This window comes from Saccostrea echinata, unplaced genomic scaffold (assembly GCF_033153115.1).
Source record: "Saccostrea echinata isolate AGI-Se365-2 ecotype Australia unplaced genomic scaffold, CSIRO_AGI_Sech_v1 ptg000046l, whole genome shotgun sequence".
NCBI lineage: Eukaryota > Metazoa > Mollusca > Bivalvia > Ostreida > Ostreidae > Saccostrea > Saccostrea echinata.
The window spans coordinates 10,218,509-10,231,097 of NW_026889795.1; the positions used below are offsets into that span (position 1 = coordinate 10,218,509).

Consider the following 12,589-nt stretch of genomic DNA (forward strand, 5'->3'; position numbering starts at 1 on the left):
CGTCGGCTATCCGAACGGAAAACTTCCAATCATAAAATAATGTTTTAATATGGTCGAAACGACGTCAGAGACAAACCATTTATTCAAACAACTTTAAGTTATCGGTTTATTTTTAGTTCATCGATTTGAAATTAGTATATTCGATTTCTTAACGATGTGTACAATTTTGCAGACACTATAAGAAGTGAAAAACCACCGTTATTTGGTGAAAATAGGATATCTTTATGCAGTCTGGCTCAACGTTGGACTGGGCTGCGCAGCCTGTGTATACGAAGTGTTCATACTGACTGTGATCGTAAATTATCCTGTATTGATTTGAATTTTAAATGTAAAATTAGTTATGTTCAATACATAAATACTATTGCACACATTATTTTGTCAGATTGACATAAAAAAGAAAAGTAGCCTGTGTCGATGAACATGTAATAAGAATTCAAAATCCATATTTTTGACGTTAACATGAAATAAGCTTTGTCACACTGGGCCGCACCGCTTCTACATACAAAGTATTTACATCTTTAACGTTCATAAAATATTGTGTGTTTTTTTTATTTTTATATCTTTATTAAATCATGGTCTCTATTAAAATATTTTTGTACACATTTACCAGTGCTGTCATTATAAAGAAATTTATAGCATTTGTTCACGAACCTTATGGACAACCCTTGTACCTACTAATAGGAAAGACAAAAGCAGAGGCCCCTGGGCCAAAACACTCATCTTTGTAGCACTTGATCTGCTTTACTAGAACATTTTAAAAAGTTTTCTTATGTCAAGCTATGATTCCCCCTTAGTGACTATGCACTTTCATGATTAAATAAATCTTTATTCTTTGCCACATGATGATTGCATATCAATATTACAATTGTAACCTTCCTTTTATTTAGAAGATAGTGAGAGAAATAAATCCCTATGTAAGAGATTGACTCCCTATTGTGATACCACTTTATCCCCAAGGGCCACGATTTGAACAAACTTGAATATTTACTATTTAAGAATGTCTGGATATTCTGATGACAATGTATCCCTCCTGTTCTTGAGAGGAATGCTTTTTAAGATCAGTTCCTACATACGCGATTTGAACAAAGCTTACATATGTAATCTTCATTAGAAGAAGATCTAACATATAAATTTCTCAAATTGTTACACATATGTTTTTGACAAATATTGATCAGAAAAGCTTTCTTCATTCTTTTGCTCACGTGATCTAAAAATCCTGAAAAGTTTATGAATCATTTGTCCTCTTTTGTTTGCTTTCAGTACTAATTTCAAAATTTGTAATAATAATAATAATAATAATAAAATTTCTTTGATTAAAATAAGAAAAATTATGATTTCAGTCTTCTTGCAAAGTGTTCTTGAATGATGTGTCCATCATTGCACTATGGACTTATAAAGATGCATTTTTAGTAGTTTTTTGAATATCTTTTTATAAATGCTCATAATCAGCAAAAGCTACATCATACAAATGCTCATAGTCAGCAAAGGCTGCATCATACTGATCAAAAATGTATATAAAGATAAAAATGAAAATTGTAAAAAAAAGTTCTATAAAGAAACATTACACAAACAAAAAAAGAGTATATGGATTGACATCTTTTTTTGACTTATTTTAAAAAGAAACGTATAATTACAAAATCTTTAAAATATAAAGAAATCGTAAAGTCCCTTTTGTGCTGAAATTTGCGACTTTATGCCGTTTTCAACGAGAAATTTTACACACATTTTTAACATTATTACAAAATTTCCACACTTATATTGGCAAACATTATTCATGTAATGTTTATGAACATAAATTCATAAGATATATTAATGGTTTTTTTTTTTTTTAATTTGTTACTTATCCTTCAATAAAAAAAAAGCAAACTATCATACGAAGAAAAGGATATAGACACAGAAATGCAGTTATAGCCCAATGTCTGAACAAATACATGCAGTACTGCATATAAGCTTTAGCAAAAACTGCAGATATCTTATTAAATATTTAAATTACATGTTTATATATGTTCTAGAAGATTTTATACATATATAATTTTCTTAGATATATTTTATGATTTTATTTAAATGATTATCATTAAATATTAAAAGTTTAATTGTCGGTCATTAACATTCATCCGTAAGTTTCTAAATTTCTGCTTTGTTATCTAATAATATTCATCCACTATAATTTAACCAGGCTTGGTCTATTCTCGAAACAATGCATATTTATAAATTTTACATTCGAAAAATTATACATTTTAATGCATAATTATAGTCAAAGAGGAAAATCAGTATATAAACCCATAAAGAATTATCAATATTTAACTATTTTAACAGAAATTAAATGAAACACAAAATAAAAAATAAATATTGATTTTTGTAATTTTCTTAGCAAAATCATCGAGATATTGAAGAAAGAATATTTACACGTAATTAAGAAATTTTCTTCTTTGAACGACGTTATCAGACTGTTTATTTTCCCCTAAATCATTTTCATCAACTTCGTTTCAATTTCCACAACTTTTCTTTTGCTAAGATATTTAAAAAAGCAAAAATAACTGCTAATAAAATTTCATCTTGTTATTCTTATGTTCTATTAAAAGTCCTAATCCCCCTTCCTATTTTTACAAACTTAGGAATTAGTAGCTTTCACTTCACAGAGAGACCACGCCCCTTTGGCATTACCACTGAACAAATATAGATTGACATCTTTACAGTGGGCGGGGTCAGGACAGTCACAACGAAATACACAACGTGAAAAAGCGTCAGGTACGGCCTTGTTGTCTGTCAGAGTACAGAACTGGGTCAGTTCCTTGATGGCTCTGTAGGATACCTAGAAATATTTGTAAAAATATCGATAACAAAATGAATAACGATGATGATCATCATCATGTTTGCTTTGGTGTGTGTTATCTTTCATCAATTGTCATTATTTATAGGAACGTGAAATGATTTTAAATCCTCACAATTTCTAGTTAAATCAAAAATAAGTTTAAAGTCAAAAATGTTTTATTCAAAACGTTTTGAAAAGGGATACTCATATGTGTAAGTATTCAGTAAAAGTGTATATAGGTACAATTAAAGAACTTTTTTTACTTGATTGCTTGTCACTAATAAAAATGACAAACAAGACGTTATAACATAGAGAAGACACAGACTATTTTCTGCCATAGACTCAAGGCTATTATAAACTTAAGTTAATATGCTAATTAATTTTTATGAAAATTTTGTTTATTCATATAATCTTCTGCTACAATACTAATGATTTTCCATGATCATAATTTATAATTAAAAAGCATACAGTCAGTTTCAGTACACCTTGTGATGTCAAATTGTCTAAAAAGAATTTGCCCGTCAATTTTACAGGGTAGTACATAAAATATCTTTTTCCATTTTATTTTCTGACATAGAGCATTTCTTAATTTTGTGCAAAGTGATGGAAACATTGTTTATTCTTCTTCTAGATATTGTACTTTATTTTTTACATACATTATAAAATATTACATGTTTTTAGGGTTAATTGTGAAACTGTAATCTTGCAAACATCTCTTTGGTCAACAAATTTTTTTTTTTCTAAGAAAGAACACTTTTAAGCTTTAAAAATTGTTTCCTGTATAAATGTTTACAAGAAAATGTAATATTTAAAATGTTCAACTGGGCGGTCAAAGTAATCCGATGTAAGACTGCAGAGTGAATTATTGGATCTGTCGATGTAATATTGGGCCGCTTTCGACACACTGTGGGTGGGATCAGCTAAATATTATTTGCATCCGTTGGCGTTCGACGGTGACGGAATTGACCAAGTTTAACCGCGGTGCGGGAAAGGACATTCACGTCATGAGAACTAGCACAGGATACATGAATGTAAAAAAAAAAATTAAATAAAAAAGGTATTGCAAAACAGTAATTGACTGTGTTCTTGGGCAAAATGCGTTTTGTCGACCCTCAAAGCAACAATTTGCCATCGGCCTAACAGCCACAGGCAAACAATTTGATTCTTGGGTCCGACAAAACGAATGTTTCCTTTAAACCAATATTACTCGTCGTGTTGAACTTTCAACCGTTGCTACAACGTATGTTTTGTTACCCGGGTGGCAATGGATGGTAACAGTACTTTTTAACGAATGTTTTTAAAACCAATTAATTTTGTCTTTTTCAAATGAAATAACAAATGTATCTAGATTTTCTCAAGTATGAATAACATTACATTCTGTATTTATTTTTTCTGTCTCAAGTAATCAAAAGGCATACATATGTCACTTAATTGTCAATATTTAGTAGCTACTACTCTCAATCAATTTGGTTGTTCGTTTCTTTATCATAGATTCCTCTATATTTTATTGAATATATTAACTAGTAAAGGAAGAATTGGGCTTTTATACCATATGAGGTTAAATACTTATCATTAACGATCAGCTGTTATTTTACATATAAGAAAAATGTGTAGGCAATTATTTGTTTCAAAATAGTTTCGTTCACCTTTCGATAATTCATTTTAACATTGAACCACCAGAGCTCAGAGCAGTTTCTTGGTGTTCTCTCTGTGCAATAATTATCAGCTTTTGTAAGAAAGTATAGTTACTTATACTGTAGAGTTATTATATTCCGTGGAGTTTTGTATACGTCCATTTTGCTTAGGTACTGTTAGACTATCAAATTACATTACAACCTCTTCAAATATTAAAATTTGGAACATTTGTTTAAGTGAACTACTTTACAGTACCATAAATCAAGAAAAAATAATGGACAAAAATTTCACAAGATAATGAATTCACATTAAGTACAAGAATAAAAGATATTTCTGCATTTATCATTCTGTTAAAAATGCTACGTAAAATTACAGAACTTCTAAAATGTTTTGAAAATTTATACTACTTTACGTAGAATTCAAAAAGCATGTTTAAGAAGGTTTTACACTCGAAGTTTCTTTAGTCATATTTACCTGAAGCATTCGAGAATTGGAGTGCCTGTTACATGAAATTCCCATTCCTGATATTGTAATGGTGAAAGCCTTTGCCTGAATACCAAAGACGGGTTCTGTCGGCATTCTCATCATTAAGAAAGGAGTGAAGTCTTCTTGGGTTGGAAGTGGAAAACATGTGCCCTCATTTTCATCTAAGACAACCGCCATTTTAGATTTCATATCTCCATTGAGATCGTTAAAAATCTCAATTGACTCCCATCCTTGTTAGTGAAAAAATTTGCATTTGAAACATTGCAATATAAAGTTCCTTTCAATTTACATTTTTTTGGTTATTGTTTATATTTGCCAACTGTTTTATACATTTTTTTCTCAACAAAGTGCAATTTCTTCTAGTATACAAATTACTGGAAATGTAATTGGATTTATCAAAAATTATAATTGTATGATATCAATGACGTTTTTGTGGTCACCGAACCCGGTGACTAATTGCTTTTCATTATCGCATATATTGCCATTCCAAGAACAGAAAAGGTGATCATTTATCATTCCTTTCTCTATGGAAAGGAAGTTTAACGAGCAAGAGGAAGAACCCCTGTCCTGATGTTCACGAAAAACCCAATTTTGATAGAAGGCTCTATGCTCTTTCCCATGCAATCATTTTTTCCTTGAAGATCTATAGAAGAGAAAAAGATGTGCACGGATAGGGGGATTTTGCTCAGATCGTGTACAGTTTCTCTCTATATGACAATTTTGTACCCCCTGCAGGGTGAACCCCTTCCCTGGGGGTCGTTAAAATTTTGGTGGAGGACTTCATATTCTTCCTAACCATGCATTTCGTTTTGCAGGAATAGAGAAGCTTTTTTCAATAATTGACTTTTTAGCACTTATTGTCCTAAATATTCTAGGGTAATTTGTGTCAATGATTCAGAAGATCACAATTTGTTTATCAAATCGTTAACATGCGTCATAAAAAATTAGAAAACAATAAGCTACATGAAAATTATTTTCAAGATGTTAGAATAATTCAGTAGTTAACCGACGGCACACGACGAAGGACGTAAACCAGTGGCAACAATAGGTCACCTGAATGACCTAGGTGTCCCTAAAATATTAAATATTTGGCATGTTTAATATTAATTCATTTAGAATTGTAGTGTGATTACCTTGGGAAATATAAAACCCTTCAGGTGTTGTTCTCGTTGGAACTAGAAAAGAATGTCATCTTTGAAAGATAAAAATAAAATTCCATATGCATACATAGTATATTATAAATGTTTCCCCTTTTTCATTTCTCTATTTGAAATAAAGTGGGCATTATTTAGAAACACTCCGATTTAGATTTATCAGTGCATTCAATAAATATATATTATTATAACAGTAACTTGATCCGAAGAGCCGTATCACGTCGAGTTGACAGGCGCGGATCATCAGATCAAACGAGACGCGAAGCGTCGAGTTTGATCTGATGATCCGCGCCTGTCAATGAGACGTGATACGGCTCTTTGTATCAAGTTACTGTTATAATGATAAATTTATTATATACCCCTTTACAACTAGCAAAGTAAAATAAAAAGAAACTTTTTGGATCAATTACATAACTTTTATCCATTAAACAAACCATTTTGTCAAGGAACTTTTTGATGCGCGAGAATAAAAATGTCATTTATCTGTGTACTACGTCATCAGTTTCAGAGAGGGTGATATGGATTCAGAAAACCACAGTGTTGTGATCCCGAACATCGGATCACACCGTCACGTGATTGTGTGAATTCAACAGTAAAACTGAGTGACAAACAGTTGGGTATATAATAAAGGTAAATGTGTATTTAACAAAGTCATAAATACATAAATTACTTACATTACGGAGATAATTAAAAAAACGTTAATCTGTTACCGTCATTTGTTCCAAATCAATTTCTTACATATGTGTCTACTTACCGTTACAGCTGTTTTGTTGAAGTATCATGATTTTCTTTGGTTCTAAATTGAATGAAGAAATGTGAAGATTACAAAGGTCAAAATACAAAAAACAAACAAACAAACAAAACAAAAAAAAAAAATACCACGGTACAAAAGAAATTGAGAGCAGGACAAAAACGGATATATGGAAACACCAGATATTGACTCATGTGTCATTGAGGAGTATGTATCCATGTGAGACTTCTGTATTCATCAAGTCTTTTATTCGCAGGAATGTAAACGTGCATAAATACATACCTTTTTAAACTGGATTTATTTTTGTAAAACTACTATATTATCACATGACTTTTATTTTAATTGAAATAACATTGTATACCCCGCAATTTGAAATTGGTCACATTATTTGACAGTCACGTGATAAATGCATGTAATGTGTACTGTAGGTAGGTCATAAACAAATTTCAATATCGCAAGGACATACCCTAGTTAGAATTAAAAATTTCAGTAATAAATTGTATCTACATAACTTGTAGTTTATGAAAAGTGCTGCTGCTTTAAATAGAATTCGCATTTTGTTAGTTTAAATTTCAAGTTATTTGGCTATAGTCGAAATATGTGTGACCTTTACCATGTATTTTATTTATTTATTTAGTAATGCTCTCGATTTCAGGAGAGCAGCAGCACTTTTCAAGTTGAGGAATGTTTTCGCTATGCATATTCAAAAAAAATGGTCAAGATATATTAAGTATATGCCCTTATGAAAAGGTTATTTAATGAGGCACCTCGGAGTGAATCATGCACACCCTGTACATAAAAACACGGTAGAATTAATTCAATACATTCTCTCGACAGTGTTTAAATAATGGCACTAAACAAAGGTTTCAGATTTGTAATAATGGTCTACCTAATATTTCCAAATAATATTCTGTTTAATAATAAAATGCGTTTTTCACTGTGGAAAATAATTTGATCCGCCTCTCACTGCACATAAAATGCGTCAAATTTTACCATGATGACGTCATGTCGACAAGTGCATTGCGACCAGTGACTTGTTTATATCTTGCTGTGTGGAATTTAACTAGCGACAATTTGAATGCAGTGGTAAGTTTTGATGTAGTTCATCACTCATATGTAGTTTAATACCGCAAATTATTTCATTTCCTGTTGTTTTGAGGAATTGCTATATTTGTGATGTCACAGTAGACATTTCCCGTATAAATTAGACCCCGCTCACTTTATGCAGCCTTAACAGAGCTGCGTTGCGTGTGTAGTGAAATTCATTAAATCCGCTTATATAAATTACAACGAATAGTGTTTACTGATGAACGTCGTCAAATCAGTGTCGAATACGTTCTATTTCCATTAGTGAATTCTTCAAAATTAGAGGCGCGTTTGGTCGTCTGACTGGGACAGCATGGCATTGCGGATAATACAGAACATGCCAATCTCAATCCAATTTTTTATGTTAAATGTATTTGTCATTCCAATTAAAGTATAGAAGAACTAAAAGACATATGAAAGAGAGCGAGAACCCTAAATTTATCATTCATTAATAAAAAAAAAAATACGACATTTCCGAGGCATGTGTATTGTATTTAGATGTACCATACGATAAATAGATACATACGATCAACAACAGATATAAATTGATTTCGTAGTCATTCCTACTCTTGATGTATATAAAGTCCACAACAATAAAATATTTCATTTGCATCACTGGGTGAAAAAAGCAGTTTCCCGTCATGGGAAACTATATGGAAACCACATGGAAACCTCATGTTTACATCATGTTTCCTAGTGGTTTCCGCAGCGGATGCCAGGTTATTCCATCAAGTTTCCGTACCACGGAAACTACTACGCTCCGATTCCATTAGGTATCCCGAACCACGGAAACCCAAGGAAACCTGAAGTTTCCCGAGCCTCCATGTGGTTTCCCGTAATGGGAAACCTGAAGATTCCACTGGTTTCCATAATTAGGAAACTATGTGGAATCGGAGCGTAGTGGTTTCCATGGAATGGAAACTCGATGGAATCCTCAGATTTCCCATGAACGGAATCTAGAGGAAACCTCGTGATTCCTCAAGTTTCCATGACTCAGGAAACTACATGGAATCTGAGCGTAGCGGTTTCCGTGTGATGGAAACTTGGTGGAATTATCTGGTGTCTCATAAAAGGAAATGACAGGGAAACTTCAAGATTCCCTTATTTTTCTGAGACGGGAAGCAATGTGTAATTGTGGTGTAATAGTTTCCATACCATGGAAACTACAGGGTAGGTTGAGCATTTCAATTTCGAAAAATGATCGACTAGCAACTGGAAGCTCAAGGATCCCTGTATTTACCATGGTAAATCTTTCTTGTCTAGAATGTGAAAAGAGAACAGCAGGTTTAAATCAAAATATATATTATTAATTTCCTTGGTAAACTGTGTTTTCTTTTCAAAATCTATCAAGAAAATGTATAAAAAGGAAAAAGCATTATCAAATCATGTGTTTAATAATTCATTTGATGTGCAAAAACATTATTTGAAAATGATAACAAAATAAATCAAATTATATATCTTGGTAAACAATGAAGTAGTCTTTCACATCTAAGTCCATTCATAAACTTCATTAAATACTCTATACTTCTTTCAACATCAGCTTCCTTTGTATTTTCTTCACATCATCTGCGATCTGCAATATATTTTCATATAAAATTATTATTTGATGTAAGAATTGTATGCTTGAATATTATTTAGAAATCTTACAAGATCACTCACTGTCCTTTAATGTACCAATATCAGTGATTATAATCAGTTTCAGTCTTTAAATTTAATGACCATGAACTCCGAATAATGAACATTACATAGTAAGGTTTTAAGCCAGATTAATATTAAAGCAGAATATGACCATCTCATACATGTATGACCATTTCATACACTGCTTTTAGTTGAGTGAATTGGAGAGAAATGTGCTCTGGACAAGGATATTATGAATCTTTTTTTTTTCTTATTGACATTTGACCTAGAAATTTTGTTAAAGATCACTAAAAACCCTTCATCCCATGGCACACAAGCCAGATCATACCAAGGGAGAAAAATTATGCTGTGGACAAGGACTTTAAATAAAGATATATAGTGTGTTTTGATACTGACCTTTGACCTTGATAACTGGTCCAAGGTCACCTTTTACCCTCCATCCACAGGCACTCTATGAGTTAAATTTGAGTGAGATTGGGCTAAGAGGAGAGAAAATATACTCAGGACAAGTGATATCAGATGGACAGACAAGATCATCTCATGGCATCTGCAGAACAGGACCCTAAAAAAACAATGCACATACATGATAAGCTATATCCATACAAGTCAATATGAATTCATCATATGTTGCATTGCATACACATACTTTAATCATGTTTAATACCTTCTGAATAATTTTATGTTGCATGTACACTCAGTTTACATACAAATAATTTAAATTTCATAAAAAACGACCAACATATCAGCCATTCAAGATTTAGCTAATCAACATTCAGTACAAGTTCTACCACAGTATATGCTATATCATATGTACAGACACATACCAGTATTATTTACCTACATTCTAAATCTTGTTTTATGTCACTGAAAATTAAGTCAATAGCCATTACCGGTAACAAATTTTTACCCCCAATTTACATACATGCATGTTGTAATGTTTGTTCAAAACTTCTCATTTATAAATATTACCTTATAGTATATTTAGTTAACATATACCTACAGTTAAAGCTTCAAAGTGTTTCATTGAATATTTTAGAAATTACAGTCATCAAAATACTGACCAGCCAGAAATCAGTAAATTTTTATTTTTCATTATTGTCTTGTTTCATTTAACATGTTTCAATGTTAGAAAGTTTTAGTAAGTTATAATATTTACTACTTTAGCATAGCCATACAGTTGAACTTTGGCATCTCGAATACCATAGATATGTCGAAGTAATTTTTGGAAGTATTTTTAAAATATTTTACTCCTGATATCTCGAATCCTCAAATACATGTATCACAAAATAATTTTAATTGAACTTTAAACCTTGACAGAAGGACTCTTAAACAAATATTCATTATTCTTAAAATAAAGTCTACAGAATACAAAATAATGAGTTGCTCAAAAATGTCTTATGATCATATCAATAATATCTGAAAGAATTGATCATTTCCCCTTGGGGTGAAGGGGGGTGGGAGGTGGGGTGGGGGCTTCCTCTGTACAATTTAAAATATTCTTACTTTGTGTCAACCTTTGTTAAAATTAGTGGTTCTTGAGAAGAAGTTGAAAATGTGAAAAGCTCACTGATGGATAGACAGTTTGATGGACAAAAGACAAAACAAAAGATGATCAGAAAAGTTTACTTGAGTTTTTAGCTCGGGTGAACTAAAATCCTCACTGCATGGTGTATATTATGCTAGATATCATCCAGACAGAAAATTTTATAGAGAAGTGAAAAAGACTCCAAGCCATACAATTACATAAGGCCAAACAAAAAAATATGTTTGCTTACTGTTACATGCTGAAATGAAATAGGGTCGGTTGGTAGGAATTTTTTATTTTATTGAATTTTTTTATACACAAATTCACATGAATTGGTTGAAATACAAAACAGTTTTACCATTGTGTGGTGCTGTTTTATTTTTTGTTTGGGCTTGCCATACAGGCGATAGACAATATCTTTCTTGCCAACTGTCTTACAGCTACCACACAATGAAAAAACTGTCTTGTATTTCTTCTTTAATTCCATGTTGCACTAACTATTTCTAGTACTTTCGATTCAAACGCTTGACCGATTAAGATACATGTAAAAGTTAAACCGACAAATGAGTGACTTATGGATTTTTACAATGAAAAAAAAATTTGGGTTGGCTATTAGATATAGGGTCAGTCGGTTAACCATAAACAAACATATTTTTTTATTATGCCTAACCAGTTGTAGTTTGCAGCTGGTAGTTCAACATTCCAATTAAAATTGGAATCAAGTTCTTTTCTTTTAATGCAATTGTCATACATGCCTATTTATGATTGAATTAATTACCACTTACCACATGATCACATCTTGATTCATCATACATCTTTAGTTACTGGTTCTCCTTTAATGTCAGTTTTCTTCTCTCTGAAAGAATATATTATGTACAGTTACTACACTGTATTGCATTCTGATTTCACTTATAAGACCAACAATTAACAAGAGTCCTAGGGGCCACATTGCTCACCTGAGCACTTTAGGTAGTAAAAAGCATAAATCAGTTCAGTATTTAAAAGTTTAAATATAAAAGTGGTTCAGAGAGAAGGGAGGGGGGGGGGGTTATGAATTCTACACTTTCTAAGGATGCTTTTGAATTAATATGACACATATTACCATTGCTATCCTTAAGAAGAAAATTTTTATTGATATATCCTTTTTCTTCCTTTTTACAGTAAAACTCAGTTATAACGAAGTCACTGAGACCTGTGAAATTACTTTGCTATATCCTTAATTTGTTATATCCATATAAGGAATTAGTAAAATTTATTTACCTGGGGATCCAAGAAAACTTTGCTATATCTGTGAATTCGCAATATCCGTGTTTATACTAAACGAGTTTTACTGTGTAACTGTGATCCCCTGTTATGGTCCCTTTATTCTCCTGGGGAGGGAGGGGGGAGTGTCATGATTTGAATAAATAGAATCTACATTACTTCAGGATGATTTTATATTATTATGACCAATTTTTACGATATTGGTCTTGAGAAGAATTTTAAAGATCTTTCCTATGTAA

The 12,589-nt window shown here is 31.7% G+C and overlaps 1 protein-coding gene and 1 long non-coding RNA gene across 2 annotated transcripts; both read right to left on the bottom strand.

Moving 5' to 3' along the window:
- Window positions 1-2,502: 2,502 nt before the first annotated feature.
- LOC133202141 (uncharacterized) lies at window positions 2,503-6,879 on the bottom strand. Its single transcript, XM_061337916.1, has 4 exons — window positions 6,842-6,879; window positions 6,067-6,108; window positions 4,922-5,163; window positions 2,503-2,812 (listed from the first exon to the last, which is right to left on the bottom strand). Exons 1-4 carry the CDS (start codon window positions 6,867-6,869, stop codon window positions 2,612-2,614), a joined length of 513 nt encoding a protein of 170 aa, XP_061193900.1. The 5' UTR covers window positions 6,870-6,879; the 3' UTR covers window positions 2,503-2,611.
- Window positions 6,880-9,390: 2,511 nt separating this feature from the next.
- Window positions 9,391-11,911, bottom strand: LOC133202133 (uncharacterized). The gene is made up of 3 exons (XR_009723201.1): window positions 11,873-11,911; window positions 9,959-10,124; window positions 9,391-9,497 (listed from the first exon to the last, which is right to left on the bottom strand). It is a non-coding gene; the product is annotated as an uncharacterized LOC133202133 (long non-coding RNA).
- Window positions 11,912-12,589: the final 678 nt, after the last annotated feature.

What these genes read in the sequence shown, in the direction of transcription:
- LOC133202141 (XM_061337916.1), bottom strand. Translation starts at nt 6,869, where the DNA reads ATGATACTTCAACAAAACAGCTGTAACG. An exon ending in TCAACAAAACAGCTGTAACG is followed by an intron (nt 6,109 to 6,841) that starts GTAAGTAGACAC and finishes ATTCTTTTCTAG; the next exon opens with TTCCAACGAGAACAACACCT. An exon ending in AGGGTTTTATATTTCCCAAG is followed by an intron (nt 5,164 to 6,066) that starts GTAATCACACTA and finishes TTCACTAACAAG; the next exon opens with GATGGGAGTCAATTGAGATT.